This window comes from Diadema setosum, chromosome 15 (assembly GCF_964275005.1).
Source record: "Diadema setosum chromosome 15, eeDiaSeto1, whole genome shotgun sequence".
NCBI classification, from domain to species: domain Eukaryota; kingdom Metazoa; phylum Echinodermata; class Echinoidea; order Diadematoida; family Diadematidae; genus Diadema; species Diadema setosum.
In genome coordinates, this window is record NC_092699.1 from 29,741,521 (window position 1) to 29,760,662 (window position 19,142).

Genomic DNA, 19,142 nt, shown 5'->3' on the forward strand with positions numbered 1-19,142 from the left:
TGTAATCGTGATGATGGTGACCATCCCCCCCACTCCTCAGTATGGATTTACGCCGTTGGAAACAGGTCTTTTTGATAATAGTATCCCAATGTACTGCCGCGTAACTGAGTAAGCATAATTGAATGACAAAAATTAATTTGACTAGCTCCATCTACGTTTCAGTTTGCCCAATCCATGATCCGCCCAACTTCCGCCGCCAGCTCAATCCCTAGCTCTTTCCCATTCATTTGTACATGATCTTGGTGACACGCCATGCTATCGTAAGATCTTGGTGGAGGAAAAAGGTGGGTGTGTTCGAACGAAATTCAGTGAGTATCACGAATTGTTTTGTGTAATATAATCGCAACATTGGACTGAAACATCCGTTTGTATCCCTGTGATTGTTTATGTGCAATTTTCTGCATGTGCCGCTACATTTATCATGGTACGAACCTCCCTTTGAGCATGATCGAGAGAGACGATTGTACAGTGAAAAGAGTGTGCAGTCATACTACACTGTACGGGTACTACTACTAGCCAGTGCAAGTGAGTGCTTTACACTGATCTTACCTCTGAATACAGTGGCAGTGCAGCGCGATCAAACTGCAGGAATTGAATCTAATGAAGAGAGTAGAGTATCTAGTGAAGTAGAGACTAAGCATGAGTCAGGCTAATCGTAGAATACTGTTTGAGAGCTACAGTACAGTACATTTGCAGGAATTCCAAATGTAACATGATTAAGGAAAAATGAAGAACCAGAACGTAGAAGTTGAGAGCTAACAACATGAGCAAGGAATAGATAAGGATTGCACAGGTCGAGACAGAAAAATCTGTCTGGAGGAGTTTTTATCATTTGTGTACTTTTACGGCCCTCGTTTGTTTAAAGGGGATTCCGTGAAGCCAAATGCAGTCTCAGCTCTGCGGAACATCCCCAACAAGATACAGACCGACCTTTCTGTCAAGCACAGGTTGAGCAGCAAGAAACATTTGTTAAAATGGAAGATACAGATCACATTTCATCATTAGAATACATGTAAACATACAGTAGATTGATCATTCATAGATGTTTTGACAGCATGATGATGATGATGATGAAGTTGATGAGACCTAAACTAAGAAAGTCTGCTTGGAGTTTTGCTTGTATCTTGATGATGTGACTCTTTAACGTCAGATAAATATTGCAGAGAGGTTTGTCTTCTTCTTTCATTAAATCTTCAAAAGGCTATGCAGCCTATCACGAAGATGAACTTGACTTGCATGTTTGTTTAGGGGAGGCTCATATTTTTGGCACAAGTTCACTACACTTTATGGTTTACACATGTGCTGTAGATTGTTTTGTATGTAGACTGTACACATAATTAGATTCTGGTAGATGTGAACAATTTACACAAAGTAGATCTATCATTACTAAAGTGCCCACATTTGTATCAATGAACTGCCAAGAAATCATATGAAATATTTTTTTACCAGCCCAGCAGCACTTTAGTAGCTGAACTAGAGATCGTAGTACTACATACCGTTTACCTGCTACAGTGTGCAACATCTCAAGCCAACATATTACATGTACTTCACCTACATGTGCTTTACTTTAATCCAGCGATGATATAGGACAATGCCTGTTGATCAATCCACTTCAATCTCATTGTTTCTACATACATGGGACTTGTCAAGTTGAACGTGATTCTTTGAATCAACAACATGAGAAAATAAAGCCTCCTTAAAACACAAAAATATACTGTAATATTTTGTATGTGGCCTCCAACTCCAAGTTGGAAAATGGCCAACTTTTCTCCTGATAAGCAATGATACTGCCTCATGTTGTCAATGTACAGCTTGATTGGGAATTTAAGTTCAACTACTTGTGAAATTGTCTTATAATCCCCAATATGCAAAGTACGCTGTTTTATACGCTCATTAGATATATGACCAGTGCATACAGTAAACCCAGATATTATTTGATATGTTTATCTTTGCAGTGATTTGTTATCACACATTTTCATTCAGTAAAGAAAAATGTAACACATACTTTAGAAAAAATGTTGGTAATTTCAGTGGACTTTAATATATGGAACAGGTCAGTAATGATAACCAGAGAGATTGATTCTTTGCAGAATTTGTGGGAAGGAAGCAATGTCTTTTTTGTTTTCTTGGAAGATGTACTGATTAAATTGTATAGTATCCTTGATGAATCCATCCTGTGCAGAGTCACAAAATAAATGTTTTTTCAAAGGTACTGTAAAAGTGGAAATTTTCGCGGTGTTGAAATTTTCGCGCATTTCGCGCAACCAGAAACTAGCGCGAAAATAAAAACACACGAATATTTTTGCTTGCCATACGTTCCTGTGCGTGATGTCTTGATTCCGCGGAATTAAAAACACGCGAAACTCTTCTGACCCGGCCTAGCGCGAAAAATTAGTCGCGCGAAAATATCCACTTTTACAGTATACTCTATTTGTGATATATCATGCATGAAGACAAGCATACAGAACAATGCCAGAGACTGATTGACTGCTTTGTGAGATGATGAATATATGTTGACATAAGCTGAAATACTTCGGAAGGAAGCAAACTGAACTGAACAAAATAGTTTGGGTTTTAAAATGGTTTTTATTCACTTCTTAGTTCCTTTTTGAGTACAGATAGTAGTCAATTGTACAATGTACTTTGGAACTGAAATGCTTTGTGCTGTCTCTGTGGCTATAAAGAGTCATAAAACTCTGAAGGTATTTACTGGTAAACACTGTAGATGTGACTGACCTACAGTATACACATGCTAACTTCTCTTTTGTGTGTGTGTGTCCACAGGATGATGAGCTAGCCGAAGATGTTAGGAGGACTCTTTATATACAATCACAAGGGGGAGGTCCTCATATCACGAGTATTTCGAGATGACATAGGGTGAGTGCCGAGTAATACAATTGTATCCATGATGTTTTTCTAAGTAGAGAGTCCAGTGAGGTCGTATTTGAGGCTACCTTTCTTTTGACTTGCAGAATTGAAATTATGACAAGGTACAAGTACAATGTATTCAGACAGGTATTTTTGTTGATTTCCGGGAGGTACTGTAAGCTTCACATTTTGAAATTGCCTTGGACTTAAATGATGCAGCAAGGGTTCAAATCATATTCAGATTCTTCCATAAATGCAGAGATGCCAATGGTTACCTTTTTTCAACAGTGTTTTGTGCTTTTTTTGGGGGGGGGGGGGTGGGGGACCAAAAATACCGCAGATTTCATGGAAAATACTGTTTTTTCCTAATTGTATCACTACTCATACAATGTCTATTGCAGGAAAGGTACTGTTTGGCCACCTTTAGTAGTACATCTTTTTAGCCTTCAGAATACTGCAGTGCTGTTTAAACACGGTTAATTTTCCTGTTTATAGTACATGTAGTACACCTGTACCTTGCACCATGTTTGTAGCGAGCTTATTGATGTTGATTTGTATGCGGTTTGTCTTTGCTTGCAGACGTAATGCCGTGGATGCGTTCCGAGTGAACGTCATCCACGCGCGCCAGCAGGTGCGCTCCCCGGTCACCAACATGGCCCGCACCAGCTTTTTCCACATCAAGCGGGGCAACGTCTGGGTCGCCGCGGTGACAAAGCAGAACGTCAACGCCCCCATGGTCTTTGAGTTCCTGGCCAAGCTGATGGAGGTCATGACCTCGTACTTTGGCAAGGTCACGGAGGACAACATCAAGAACAACTTTGTGCTCATCTATGAGCTACTGGATGGTGAGATTAGGCAACAAGTCCTTCCCCTTAAAGGAAACCAAAACCCATAAATGTAAATGGGGATTGAGTGAAAGCAGCTATATTAGTAGAACACATCAGTGAAAGTTTGAGGAAAATCGGACAATCCATTAAAAAGTTAAGAAATGTTTAAATTTTTGGCAATGCCATCTCCTGGCATAGAAGACGTCATGTATGAACAACAATTTAAAGAAAATGTAAGGAGAATTACATGAAAATTCATTTTCATGAAAATTACACATTCCATTTTATGTTAAGTGAAATATCATTCCCCTGCTTTCTGAAAGAGGTTAGTCAAGTGTTTTCATTACGCTAGAAAACTGAAAGCATGTTAAAGGGATGGGACAGTATTAGTGGAGATGAGAATTGGGCTTTTAACTTTCTGCGAGATACCAAGAAAACACTTATGATGTAGTACAGAGCATACCATTTTAAGAGGAGTTCAAAGTTTATTTGATGAAAATCGAGTTTGGAATGACTGAAACATCCAAAAACAAAGTAAAACAAAGTGATCGTAATAAAATGTGGAATCGCTTTCTTTTGGATATCTCGGCCATTTCAAAACCAATTTTCATCAAATAAATGTTGAATTCCTTATAGAATTACATGCTCTTTCATATTTCTTAAAAGACTTCTCATTATCTCACACAAAAAAAAAAAAAAATGTTAGAAACCTGAAATTAGGTCTCAACCATTTTTCATTATATTGTTGTCCACACATGATGTCATACGCTGAAGTAGTCTCTTTATTAGTGATTTCAACACCAAAACTGTACAAATTTATAACTTTTGCTTGTAATGTTGCTGCTTTCACTATCCACATTTCTCTTTGGGTTTTGGTTTCCTTAAATTCTTTAGAACAATAAGGTATCTGTGTACAAGTGTGTACCGGTAATACAATGACACGCAATCATACTGCACATGCTACTTTCCAAACTGTGACAGCAGAAGACGTCTGTAGCAGTGGCTTACTATCAGAATTTCATAGTCGTTGCAACATCTCTGTGCAACCTGACATTGCATCTTGCACGTAAATGAAATTTGACATGACAAGCGTCTCACACTTGTTCACAGTGACTGTAGGTTGCCAAGAAAGCACACGAAACGAGCAAAGTCACAACTTACTCATCATTAAACAAGCATTTTTACATTCCTATAAACATTTAAACTCTGTTAAAACCCAGGCTTACCTCTGGTATAACGAACTTGTGATATCATTAATGCTATGAGTTACTTGCAAAATTATGGTGTCAATGAGGGCTATGCATGTAAGAATTTCAGACACAGTGAAATACAGTAGCGCGTAGAACCAATATGTGTTATCAGAAATGTGCTTACATGCTCACGAGAAACTATCGCTATGTCACTTTGTTCTGTGAAATGTCATCCTGCTGAAAACAATTACTGATTTTAAACTCCCCTATGACTTGTAGAATATTGCTTGTGATTTTGTCTGACCTTCTAAAGAAAGAAAGCAAATGAAGTTAACATTCTCTGATATTTTTCCTGTCAGAAATCCTGGATTATGGATACCCACAGAACACAGATACAGGCATCCTGAAGACCTTCATCACACAACAAGGTGTCAAATCCTCGGTGAGTTTAGGTACCCAGAGGGGTCAAGACACTTGTTTTCTTCACTAGCCAAAGGAATCTAGCCATCCGTATTGTCTGGAGATGGTCAGTTTTTTAGGTACAATTGCCACTGCTAAATTGAGACTCACTAGGGAATATTAGACCTTTGTCCTTACTTGGCAAGTGTCCAAATTAAAAGCAGCTGCACATTTAAACTTCTGCATATTTTACAAAGCTCAATGCATGAACCTACATGTGATACAGTAGCTTGCTCAAACTTTAATATCATTTCACAAGTTCATGCTACTTTAATATTAGGTACCTGTATACATTGTCAAAGACAAACATTTTATAACCAAATTTGACAGCAAAGGCTGTTTTGATTTTAATGTATATACTTGTAGCAGGGATTTACATGTATATGTGCAAATGCAAAGAAATTATTTATGTAAATAAAGAGAAACTGTTTTGTTTTGATATGTAATGAGAAATATGTCCCTTTTAACTGATTAGTAACCTGCCTCAGAAATATTGATTTTGCACTGTTCGGGCAGTAATTAACTGTTACCTGCATCCTAGTCATGTATAGCTGTACTGGCACAAATAAATTCAATTTTATAGCACTTTTAATAACATTTGTATCAACACTTTTATACATATCTGAAATGGCCAGGATATGCAAGCCAACAGCAGATCTGAAAAAAAAAATACTAATATCAGTTTCATGCACAGTGCCAAAGCAATTGGGGGGGGGGGGGGGATTTTGATTTAATGAATTCAACCTCACTTTTTGTTTAGGGGTAACAAGTACACGGTTTGATCAAATTATTCCATTCCTGAATGAAATGTAGTGGATTAGTATTCATTTTTGTACATTTGATTTAAAAGGTTTACACTGTAAGTTATGTGCTGTGTGCAACAGGACAAAGATTAAATGGGTCACATTACAAAACCAACAGACAAGCTGTTCATTTCATTTGTATTATCTTTTACCAGCTGTCATTGAATCTAGAAATTAAAAAAAAAAAAATTGTTTTTCTCATAGCGTAAGTAGCACACAAATGGGGAGACCAGAAAACCAAATCTCAAACTTTGCATCACACACCTGATGAAGTATCTATGAATCTTTGTCTGTCTGTCTGTCTGTCTGTCTGTCTGTGCAGAGTAAAGAGGAGCAAGCCCAGATCACCAACCAAGTGACCGGTCAGATTGGCTGGAGGAGGGAGGGCATCAAGTACCGCCGCAACGAGCTCTTCCTCGACGTGCTCGAGAACGTCAACCTGCTCATGTCGCCGCAAGGTGTGTGGTTCAAAAGGGTGTCTTTGCTTTCATGATCCAGTCACAAGTGCAGATGTACAGCATGCAACATATACTTCTTGGGGGTTTTAGTTTTCGTGAATTGTTCAAGTTGCGTGCTGTTCGCGAAGTTGATAAAACAGAAATTTTAATTCTGATCTGACATGAGTGCAATGTGCATGCATACATTTTTCCATCCATTGCTGTATTCCATGTTCGCGCAGTTAGCCACTTGCTGAAATGTCAGAAAGTCCTCATTCATGAAAAATTAGACTTGCTAGATCTTTGGCGTTTACAGGAACTGTCCTCCCCTCCCCAAGAATTGAATAAGACAGATATCGCATGGGCTCTCAATAAAAAGAAGCTTACTTCTTCAGTTTTGACTGGCATATGCCATAACCCTTTATGTACCCAGGCATTTCGTGTAACTTGCTATCAGTTTTCATCAGCAGTCTGATAATTCCTCAAAACTCAACATAACACGTAGTTGGCTGTTAGCCATCCCACTGAGGCATAACAATGTGCACAAGTTTGCCTGGTGACAAATTAAGAATAAAGGGGATTAGGCAGTCTATTAATTGGAAGGTAGTTTCAAGATACTTGTGCCATTTGGCGTAGGAAGCACTCTTGTAGAGGTGGTAATTGTCGAATCAAGCATAGTAAGGGTTAACAAGCGATGCAGGCTTCACAGTGTTGATATTGGTAGCCATTGTTAGATAGAATGGTACATATAATACTGGTCAGTATGTGTCGGCAAAAACAACTGCAACGTCATCTAACGTTACGTCACATTGACATAGAAGATGATTTGGGCATGCCTGATCTGTTGCCCCTTGTCAGAGTGGTTAATTTTTATATATTCATTTATTATTATTATTTTTAATTTTTTTATTTTTTATTTATTTATTTGTTTATTTATGTATTTATTTATTTATTTATTTATTTATTTTTATTTTTATTTATTTATTTTTTTTTTTGGGGGGGGGCAAATTTTGCATTCACATAGTGTACCTTCAATACATACATGTAAACCAGATATTGTAATTTGACAAGGTTGGATAACACTGTGTTGCAGAGTGCTATGGGAACTTCATCATGGCAGTTAAATTGGATGCTATGAAAAGAAACACAAAATGTCCTCCTCCTCCTCCTCCTTCTTCATCTTCATTGTTTTCTTCTTTCTTTTCTTCTTTCTTTTCTTCTCATCCCATTACTATATTGTTATTAGTAGTATTATTGTTTTTGTAGCAGAAATAGTAGTGAAATTATAGTGAAGTAGTAATAATAGTTGTAGTTGTAGTAATAGGAAAAGTAGTTGTAGTAGTAATAGTGTCATCATCATCATTATCATCACAATTTCCGTTGTTTCCTTTGTTGGTATAGGCCAGGTGTTGAGTGCCCACGTGGCTGGCAGGGTAGTGATGAAGAGCTACCTGAGCGGGATGCCTGAATGCAAGTTTGGCATGAACGACAAGATCACGCTAGACAAGCAGGGGAAAGGAGATGACCCAGCCAAGAGGTTAGTCCCACTTATTTACTTTGGTGTGAGTGTCTGGTACAGTGAGGGAATACTGGGATGAGTCACTCCCACGTCTTTGCATTGGACTTTGTAGAGAGATGCATTAATGGATAGATGGTAATAATGTGAAAATCACATTTTTATCTGATTTATTGCAGTTTTATAGAGATGATTTGATTTGACGTTCTGCGCGATGTACGCCATCACGAAAAACTATCGCGGTGATGTTTCATGACTTTTTTCTTTTGAGTCTCTCGCATCTTTTGACATCAAATTTGCGTTGCCCAGGCACGCAGTTCCGAAGTGATGCATAAATATGTACATGTACATGCCTTTTAGACCAAAAATTGATCAAAAACATGAATTCATGTATGATTTCAATGCAAACTGGTTACAGGCAAATGTCACAAAAGCATAATTATTTTTGGGTTTAATTGATTAAAATCTATAACATATTTTCATGTTCGGAACAATGTCGCGGACAAATTTCATCGAAAAAAAAAATGAAAAGCGCAAAAAGTAAAAACAACAAAGAAATACATTAGAAATTCAAAAAGACAATAAAATACTTAAGAAATTTTCTGATGGCACAATTTGTTTTTCTTACAATGTACATTTGCTATTGACACTAAAAAGAATATTTACACAAAAAATGTGCCAGCTTTGAGCTTTATTGAGTGATTATACCAAATAGTCTGACTTCATGTATCATTATGCATAAATTAGCATAAATGATAGTTTTTTTGAAAAATTAACTTCACGGTATTGTAGATTACGTCGCAGGCAATGTGTATGCCAATTTTCATTGCGATTGCCCAGTCAACGGCAGAGATCATCTACCTAAATAGCCCGGCCTGGTTAGGGTTAAATTGTCTTTCTGAGATACAAAGTTTGACAACTCCATCACTGATGCTATGCAGTTTTAAGTTTACCTCTTTATGTGCAAATTTTCAGGCTGATTGTGATGTTCTGAAATACATGTACGTCTTTTGTCAGAGATGAATATTCCTTTCTGTCTTTGGACAATCTTTTCTTGTTAGTGATACAACTCTCCTGAAAAGGTTTTATTCTCTAAAATGAGACAGCGCTCCTTGATTTGCCATCTACGCCAGTCACTGGCTTTTGCCGTCGAGTTTTGAAGTGTCATCCTCCTTTCTACTTCTCCCTGCAGCAAATCGTCGATAGCCATCGATGACTGCACATTCCACCAGTGTGTGAAGCTGAGCAAGTTCGAGTCGGAGCGCAGCATCAGTTTCATCCCCCCGGACGGCGAGTTTGAGCTCATGAAGTGAGTCTGATATTGGAGGCTACTTTAAACCTCTGCCTCCATTTAGTGCTGGATGCATTGCTTTGTTGGGTGTCTGTCCATCCACTTTTCCTAGATCTCATCAACGCAGTTTGAAAAAATAAAATGAAATTGATAAATTAGTGATTTGTTGATATTTGGCCCATGCATGCTACTTGTTGTGAAGATACACCCACTAGATACGGGGCAGAATCCTTCATTATTGTGAGCTATGGAATTCAGGCTCGATGTCTTGTTTTCCAGCCATGGCTTCAAGTGTGAATGTCTGGTGGGAATGTATTTTAATGAGGAGGATAGAAGTGAAGTTGGAAATGTTTCCACACTGGACTAATGGTTAAACCTCAAGGTTAAGGGTCAAGGCCATTGAACTTCATTGACATGTAAATGACAGACCATATTTATGTTGATGTCAGGACATGTTGATCATGTGAAAAGGAGGCTTCTTTATTGACTCGAACAGCAGTGAAATTACCGAAGTCGATGATTGGATAAGACTTCAAGGAATCAATGTTTTCCAGCTTTCCGTTTGTCTCTTTTTGTTCGATACGACTTTGTGAAAGTATGACATTTCTGTTTTTGCTTTTTCTCTGAATGAGTATGTAAACAAAGCACAAACATATGTGTGATGGAGTTTGAAGACACAAAACAATTGTATTTTTCCACCCGAGTAAAATATCCCCATATTAAAATGGTGCTTCCCTTCAGGTACCGTACAACCAAGGACATCAGCTTGCCATTTAGGGTCATTCCATTGGTCAGGGAGGTGGGTCGGACAAAGATGGAGGTCAAGGTTGTGTTGAAGTCCAACTTCAAGCCCACGATACTCGGGCAAAAGATTGAGGTATGTATGTCTGTGGTTTGGTGAATAAGTCTGGACCCTTAGCATTGGTTACAACACTAATGTATTCAGGATTTGTTGAAATTTAAGAAGTCATAGCTCCTCAAACGTGTGCCAAATTTTGCTCCAACTTTCACCTATTTGTTTGTGTTTTATTTTGCCTTTTATGATAATTTCTTTTATCAGTTCTTGAACTTACTTCTTGTAATACAATATTACTGATATAGCACTCTTGACAGTGTCACAACACTTCACAAAATAGTATCACTCATAGTGCGTTGAGTGGATGGGGAATATTACTAATGAAAAGTACAAAATATACATAATTGATCAATTAAAGATATAAAAAGTTTTGGTACCTCAAAAGTTTCCCTGAATTTCCTTGTCTTGGTTTGTGTTTCACGTTAAAGTACGTTGTCTGTGAGAATTACTCGCCCCAAAGTGCTCTCATGTCTTAGTAATCATGCAATAATGGTTTCGTACCAGAGCCGTCGCCGTACAGCGTCGATAAATATTGTACGAAACCACTGACTGCGACCAGCAGCGTGCAGCCCATTGTACGCATAGCTAACTGTGACCAGCAGCCCCATACACATAGCGTAATGGGGCTTCGCATTGTAACATTCAGGATCATGACAGAATTAGTATCACGGGTAAATGTCAATTTAAAATCCCAAAATTTCTTCGATTTGAAGACTTACCAATTAAGTTGAAGTATTGAAAACAGGCTTCGAACAACATTTGGTTCTGCCAATAGTCCCTTTCTTTTCGAATTGATGACTGAATGTGACTCGGTCGAGAGGACCTTGGGAGAGCTGCATACACCATGGACCGATGCATACACTGACTACTACGGCCAGCGCATGCGCACACAAACATCTTATCCGTTGATATGGGATTTGAAATTTGTGCGCATGTGATGTGTTCGCATGCACTGGCTGTAGTATTCAGTGTACATGGTGTATGTAGCTCTCCCAAGGTCCTCTCGGCCGAGTCACATTCAGTCATCAATTCGAACAGAAAGGGACTATAGGCAGAACCAAACGTTGCCCGAAGCCTGTTTTCAATACTTCACCTTAATTGGTAAGTCTTCAAATTGAAGAATTTTTGGGATTTTAAGTTAGCATTTATCCCGCGATACTAAATCTGTCATGATCCTGAATGCTACAATGCGAAGCCCGATTACGCTATGCGTATGGGACTGCTGGTCGCTATGCGTATGGGGCTGCTGGTCGCAGTTAATTGCATGATTACTAAGACATGAGAGCACTTTGGGGCGAGTAAGTCTCACAGTGTTAGTTATATGAAAGGTACTTTAACCTGAAACACAAACTAAGACAAGGAAATTTTTGAGGTACCAAAACTTTTTAGTATCTTTAATCATTGAAAAGAAAAGTCTTCAAGGACTTTTGAAAAACTGCCAGAGATGATGCTGTTGAGGAGCTGATTCCATAGGCATGAGGCAGCAGCTGAGAAGATTTATCTTCTGTATGCATTATATTAAAAGAGTCCTTGGGAAAAAATGAAACGAAGTATAGAAGAATACTATCAACAATTGTGCAAATATATTATGTTCATGTGGTCATTCAACCACGATTGGTTTGGAATCGGCAGGTGCGCATCCCGACACCCCTTAACACCAGCGGCGTCCAGGTCATCTGCATGAAGGGCAAGGCCAAGTACAAGTCCAGCGAGAATGCCATTGTCTGGAAGTGAGTACCGGTGATCACCCCTTCCTCTGGCTTCCCCCCTCCTCCTTCCACCTCCTCTTCCCCTTTCCCTTCTTCCTCTACCCCCTTCTTTCTTTCCCCTCTTCCTTATTGGCCATCCTCTCTCCTGCAAATTTAATTTCATTTATTTCCACATAAAAATGTGTACAGCAAAAGTGACGTTTGAACAATATAACAGTGTGTGGGGACCAACTGAAGCACATTAGGCCTGTTTGTAGAAGGCCTCATAGGAAGTACAGTCCGACCTTGGCTATCCTCATGGACTGGACATGATAATCTTTGCATTTTCAGTGTGAAACTTTACTTGAAGTACAAAACAGGGATTCTCTTGCAATTACGAGGAAATGAGATAGTCCTTACATTAATGTTATTTGCTGTGATACTTACACGAACAAAAATACTGTTGCTACAAGGAGCAAACATTGTGTGGAAGGTGCATTTACACAAACTGATATTCCATTTCACTTCCACAGAATTTGAATTATGAAATAAGCTAATGTATAATTGTAATGGATAGAAAATGAACAAAGCCTTATGTATATATTCAACTAAACTTTAAAAGTGAGCATATCTCGCTTATCGTGCCATACAATTTATCTGGATGGGAGCCACTCCTGACATGGCTGTGTAACTGAAGTTTAGCTGTAGTCACATTTGAATTGTTGTCATGGTAAAATGGCTCATTCATTCGGTTGCCCTAAATTGGGTGAACAATTATTATCGTATGATCTCGCTTGTGCGGTAATTGTGAAATGAAAAACCCCAAACAAACCCTGAACGAAGAAGCAACAGACAAGCAGCCTGTACGCACGCTAGTAATGTCTGGCAGAAAGCGCCAAGCGTGTGCTGCGAGAGATAGAATGATCGGTAACTTGACGTTCTCTCCGTCCTTCCTGCAGGATCAAGAGGATGAGTGGCATGAAGGAGTCTCAGATCAGTGCTGAGATCGAGCTGCTGCCGACCAACGACAAGAAGAAGTGGGCCCGCCCGCCCATCTCCATGAATTTCGAGGTCAGTACGCCTCCACGTCCTTCCCATAATGCCTTGCCAAATGTCCACTACATGTTCTAATTCCAAGTGTATTTTGTTCAGTGGAAATATCCGGGGACACTTTTCCCCGTTTGTCTCCCAAAGGTGCAGAAAAGCCAAGAAGGGTTTCGGGATGATGAAGACAGTGAACAGAAAATTTGTTGAGAACATGCAGAGAGATTGCCAAATGAACTTGGATTTGATAAATTCGCATTCTGCATCTTGTCCAAGCCCTAGTGGATGTCAGGCTTTAAGACGAATGAAATTGTGATCATGTGACAGCCAGCTGTCAGTGATCTTACGTTCTGTTTGTTTTAGTGAGTTCTTGTTTACTCAGACACAAGCTCCCAAATTCTTGAAGGTAATTGAAATAAAAAACATGGTTTAAATTTAGTCCATGAACTAATATGAGCTCAAAATAGGCGTACCCTTCACATGCACATATCAGCAAGGGTACATTATTTAGTGCCTGTTGGGGTATGCAATCTTTGACAAAAATTTGCATGATCCATATACTAACTTAAAACTGTCTTTGTGAATTCGGTCCAGTAAGACACGACTGTTTTTAAAAGACGACAAATGTAATATGGTTTTGTATGTGTACACCTCCGAGAGAAACCAACCAAAGGTGATAATTGTGGACACACTGTAATTTAGATTATGATGACGCCTTGTGGTGTAGGTTTCTTTGAGGCAAGCTCATGTGTTCACCTTCTTTCCTCTCCCTGCCCCCACTCCGCCCCTACCCCTTTCTTCCTCCAGGTCCCGTTTGCCGCCTCCGGCCTCAAGGTGCGCTACCTGAAAGTCTTTGAACCCAAACTGAACTACAGTGACCACGATGTCATCAAGTGGGTCCGCTACATCAGCAGGAGTGGCCTCTATGAGACGAGGTCGTGACCTGCGTGATGCAACGATCCCGCTCCGGTCGACAGAGGTCATTTATTTGCAGGGGTAGGGAGGGGGAGGGAGGGACTCTCCCCTGTGGATGAGTGTTGGAAAATACAATTATCATGGGAGACAAAAAAAAAAAAAAACGAAAAAAAAAGAAGAGAGAAAAGAGAATATTTTGGAAGTGATAACTGTAAAATCAGGAAGATGTAGAATGTGTGATGTCATCCCTGGTAGTAAACCTCACACCGCAACAAAATATCGTTAGCCAGTGACCGGAGCAAGCATATGGGTATGTCTGTTGTTAGCAGAATACCGCATTGTCACCTGCAAAGAGCTTGGATCACGCACACGACTCCAAAGTATTATCGTGTTAAACTCTTGCACACATGCGTTACGTTTTATCAAGTGTGTAGTGTGCGCGAAGATAGGTTGAATCACATTTTGTTCAACGCCATTTTACGTGGGTCTCTTGGCGCTACCGATTTCCCCCGCTCCCTTTCTTCTCGTAAAATCTCGCTTTCGGTGATGTTTCCTCTTACAACATGCTACAGACTCTCTTCCTGCTTTTACAGCTATCATTCTTATCTGGAGTAGAGGTGCATTGTAGATTCTCTTGAACTAAAAAAAAAAAAAGAATCCCCTCTTTAATTGATGTTACCATTTAGATCTACAAAGAAATGATTCTTAGTATTATCTGTATAAATCCCAGTGTTCTTGTGTCACATCTCCTATATTTTTCACTGAGACTTGCTTGTGACATGTACACTGGAATAAAGCAAACAACAACAACAACTAAGTCATTTTTTATGTTTGGCTGCAATATTTAGCTGTCAAAGAGAAACAAAACAAACAAAAAAAATCACACAGACATTCTACTGGGCTGTTAGCATTGCAGTGATTATGTAAACACAATTTGCTGGTGAATATTGAATGCGTATTTGTTGATTGTGCATTTTACGAGGTGAAGCGATTCTTCGCGGATGCATGCGATACTTATGGCACTCAATATGTTGAGGTGCCCCTAATGATAAGGGTCTGATTCTAAGAGAGGGTATATGGATTGACGTAAAGAATATAGTGGAGCATGTCAGCACTGCTGTTGTCTTTGATAAAGGTGTTGTGTACTATGTGAATACGATAGATCTATCATTCCAGAATGCTTGAATATTTCGTGTGTTGAAACGCCCGTGCTCGCGTAGGATAAATGCAGAGTTTGAGAGCAAGATTTGAAACAAGTTTTCCCATTGCGGTGTGAAATAACTTCAATGCCCCACATTGCTGTATAGGCATGACGTCTTTTCAGTTATGTGCGAGAGACCATGTAGTTGAGGATTTACCAAAGGACAGCAAAATGATCTGAATCATGGCATTGAGTTTAAAATTGATAGCCAAACATACATAAGCTTGCTTGTGCTTTCATAATATAGTGTAGAAAACAAGCATTTTTATATGGAAATGATTGAAAACTGTATCATTTTTACTTCCAAGGAAATAGAGTTATTAGAATAAGTAAACAAAAAAAGAAAAAGAAAAATAAAGACAGAGAGAGAGAGAGAAAAAAAAATGCACACGCTCGTTTGTGAGACCCGGCATCAATTAATTTTAAAAAAGTATGAAGTCCTTTGGAAAGGAAGAGAAATGTCTTGACTAACGAGCTTTACAATGCATGGAACAGTAATAATCCTGCAGTTTGTATGTCCTGTTTTTTGTACAGCTAATGAACTGTTCGAAAGAATATTTAATCTGTTAGTTTGCTCCTCTTCAGAATGCATGAAATTGATGAGAAATTGAGAACAAAGATATATTAGATGTGTTTTCGATTCATACTGCATTATAGGCCTTTGTTTCTAATGTCAAGTGGTGTAATGAACGTGTTTTCACGCACATATCTGTACCACAAGTCCTCGCGTTGGAGTGTAACTCATCCCCACGTAGTGTCGTGGCCGTAGCAACCCAGGTAAACATTGAACTCTCTGAAATTGTGTATGGCACTTGTCAAGCTGTTGTAGAATGTGAAAATAAAGATATGTTGACAGACAGAAAACAACAACAACATGTTGATGTATCAACGCTTCAGACTTATTTGAGCGAAAACGCTCATTTTCTCTGACTTTGTACAAGGTCTTGCCCACTGATGCATCGAGGACATGAAGTCTTGGAGGAAAGTTCAGATAAAGGATCATTTCGTGCACTTTCACCGTCACCATTCTGCATGCACTTGTAAACATGAATTACGCAGAAAGGACAAGTGGGCAAGTTTATCTTGTCAGCATTTGAATTAAGAGTAAAACCAAGATCTTTTGTCTGTTTTATTTTGTCTGAGACAGTCTTGATGGGGATCAGAAAAAAAAGTAAAAATGTCGAAAAAAAAAATTCCTGATGATATTGTGAATATAGTTGCTCTTTTTGTGAAATTGTTATTATAACTATTATTGATCTTTTTTTTGTTTACCTGTGGAGTTGCTATGGTTGCACACATGATGTCATCAAAGAAGTGAATGGATGAGCCAGGGCACTATGTAATGGCTGTGTTCAACCACAACATTAGGTCCTGCAGTGTATGTTTGTGAGGATTTTTGTTACTTGTCTTTTTGTTTTTGTCTTATTTTGCACTGTTCCTTTGTTATAGTGCCACCTCGTTTGATATATGGTTGTTTATGATAGTCCGATGGAAATCACAGTATACTCTTTGAAATGGTGCGATACGTGCTTATATTAACCCCCCCCCCCCCCCTCATACAACAAGCATTACATGTACACACAATGTACTTGGTCATCCCGTAGTGAACATTGTAAAGAATAGTATCCGTTTTATGGATGTCTCACCAACCAAAATAAATATATACATATATATGTATGTAGCTCCCCTGAAGTGTTGTATGTCAAATATTTAAAATGAGTAAACAGTCAAACAATTTTGGTAAGTTGGTGTCTAGAAACGCGAGTGTGAGAAAGTGAGGCATAAGCTATACTCAAAATAAAATGTGACATGAGAGTATGCCTGTGGGCAGGAGGAAACAAATGGGAGTTCTAACGAAATTGGAACAGTGATGTCAAAACTGTTATGTATTTGAAGACATCCAGTCCAAATTTCAGAGACTGTCTAGATCCGATTTGAGCTCAGGTGGTCATAAGAACCATGGGATTTCAGTGACTCAATGACATGTATTCAACCTGGAGAAGGGGGAAAAAAGTCATGCTGATTGGCAACACATGGGAACATTTTGAAGCTTTAAAATGGTTGGAGTATCGCGTGACAGAAATGAGCCAGGAACTCAAACCATGACTACATCTTCCAAGTATGATTGGCGATTTAAAAAGAAACCCACAGCAGCAGCAAGACCCCTGCCCCCGACTGTTAGGGTATCATAATTATCAGACATTATGTTTGTAAAATACAAGTCAAATTGTCTTTGAAATGATAATCACTGCCGATGAGTGCTATGGTCCTCGACCATCTCTCGTCCGCTCGGGCAAAGTTTTGTAGTGAATTTTAGTGAGGCTATTCAAGTCACACTGGGGTAGTCACCTTCCTTTTCCAGCAGTAGCCGTTACAGCTCATGGATGGTTCTCTTCTTCCCAGATGGAGCAAATGCATGAGATAAAATTTTGTTAAGCTTTTCATGGCTTTGATTGTAGAGAATCAAGGGCTGCTGTAATATGCCATTTCAAACCTGCATCAAAACATGCTTAGTCCTTCAATGATAAAGTTCTACATCTGTGCTGTGATAATAAAAAAAAAATGAGGGCACTTTCACGAACATTCTACAGACTGCTTAATATGCTCTTTAATAACTGTCTAGCTTTTTTTCTATCCATCATGTTGCTAATGTCTTTTGAGTCAGCTTTGAGATCCTGTGTCATAGAAACAATGAGTGATTTCAGTTTCTCGTCATTATCTTTCGTTGTGTATCACCTCTACGTTATCTGCTGTCGCCTTAGTTTGTAGTTAGAGAATCTATATCAATGTTTTTCATGCAAATAAATCTTCATCCTGGATATCAATCCCAGACTTCACTCGCAGTTCTTTGTTTATTGCATCCAAGGAATGTTTGAAATTGATGTGTGTGTGTGTGTTTGATGTACAGTAATTGAAACACCACCATCTTTCTCACAGAACAAATATGTTTGTTCCTTATAAAGGCCTATAGGTGTGTGTTTCCTGTTCAAAATACATGTGTACATGTAGCTTTTGTATGTGCATGTCTTGTAAATGACAAAGGTGTATTGGAATGAATGCAAAAGCTTTGCCTCGACCTGAAATCTGTCTTGAAATGATAGAAAGGGCGGAGCAAGCTTTAATGAAGATATCCCTTTCACAAAATTGCGATTTTAAGAGTCCCGAGTATACTTGGGCAGGTGTCTATGGGAGATGCGTGTTGTAGCAAAATCAGTCCGTCCTCAACGGGTTAAGTTTTGATTTTACCTTGCATATTGTGCAAAATAATTTTGAGATTTGGAGTGAGATTACTACTGTGTACTTGCTATATATATACTCGATGTAAGACATGGTACACTTTAAAAATGATTACAAGGTACATTTCACGTAACTTATTAACATTTCTGGGCTACAAATACCCTCAATGGTGTGTTTTTGTTTGTTTGTTTGTTTTTTTCTGTTACATCCAGAGAAAAATCTACACACTTGAATCTACCAGTAGCCTGTCCTTTTTCAAAGCGATTGCATAACATTTAGCCTTTGGCTACTGTAAAACCAGGAACATTCACAGCATGAAACTTTAATGACTCGGTGACTAACATTCAATGTGTAGCGTAGAAAAAAAAAAAAAAACTTTCGCGCGCGAATCTTGGCTCTTTGTGATATTTGCAAAAGTTACATGCATGCAAATATTTTGGGTTTTACAGTACATCCTGTACTACACTATTCGTACTATAATGCATTGACTCGTGTCCATCTTCTCAGTGGAAATTTACATTATTAGAGCCACTGATATTAAACATTTTATGCATTGAACTCTCGACAAAGAACACTGACACAAAGCATGCTGCATTATTATAAGTATTTTTATTGTTTGATAATTTTATTTCTCATCAACATTCTGTCCAAAATCTGATGCTTTTTTTTTTTTTTTTTTTAAATACACAGCATTTCACATACTTCCAAATGGATAATCCTATGCCTGTAAAACAAACATACTTTAAAGTTTCTTATGTTTATAAGCTTCTGTGTGTGCAGCTGCAATATTCGTTACAGATTGAACTAACA

The 19,142-nt window shown here is 38.6% G+C and overlaps 1 protein-coding gene across 3 annotated transcripts; it reads left to right on the forward strand.

Moving 5' to 3' along the window:
- Positions 1-238: 238 nt before the first annotated feature.
- Positions 239-17,920, forward strand: LOC140238891 (AP-2 complex subunit mu). Of its 3 annotated transcripts, none has more exons than XM_072318788.1 (11): positions 239-308; positions 2,785-2,877; positions 3,448-3,713; positions 5,245-5,327; positions 6,470-6,605; positions 7,986-8,121; positions 9,293-9,409; positions 10,133-10,268; positions 11,880-11,977; positions 12,895-13,006; positions 13,787-17,920. In XM_072318788.1, exons 2-11 carry the CDS (start codon positions 2,804-2,806, stop codon positions 13,919-13,921), a joined length of 1,293 nt encoding a protein of 430 aa, XP_072174889.1. In that variant the 5' UTR covers positions 239-308; positions 2,785-2,803; the 3' UTR covers positions 13,922-17,920. The 3 variants fall into 3 exon arrangements, with proteins under 3 accessions (XP_072174889.1, XP_072174890.1, XP_072174891.1); XM_072318789.1 differs by having other exon boundaries at positions 239-284; XM_072318790.1 differs by lacking the exon at positions 239-308 and adding an exon at positions 507-525.
- The last annotated feature ends 1,222 nt before the right edge of the window (positions 17,921-19,142 follow it).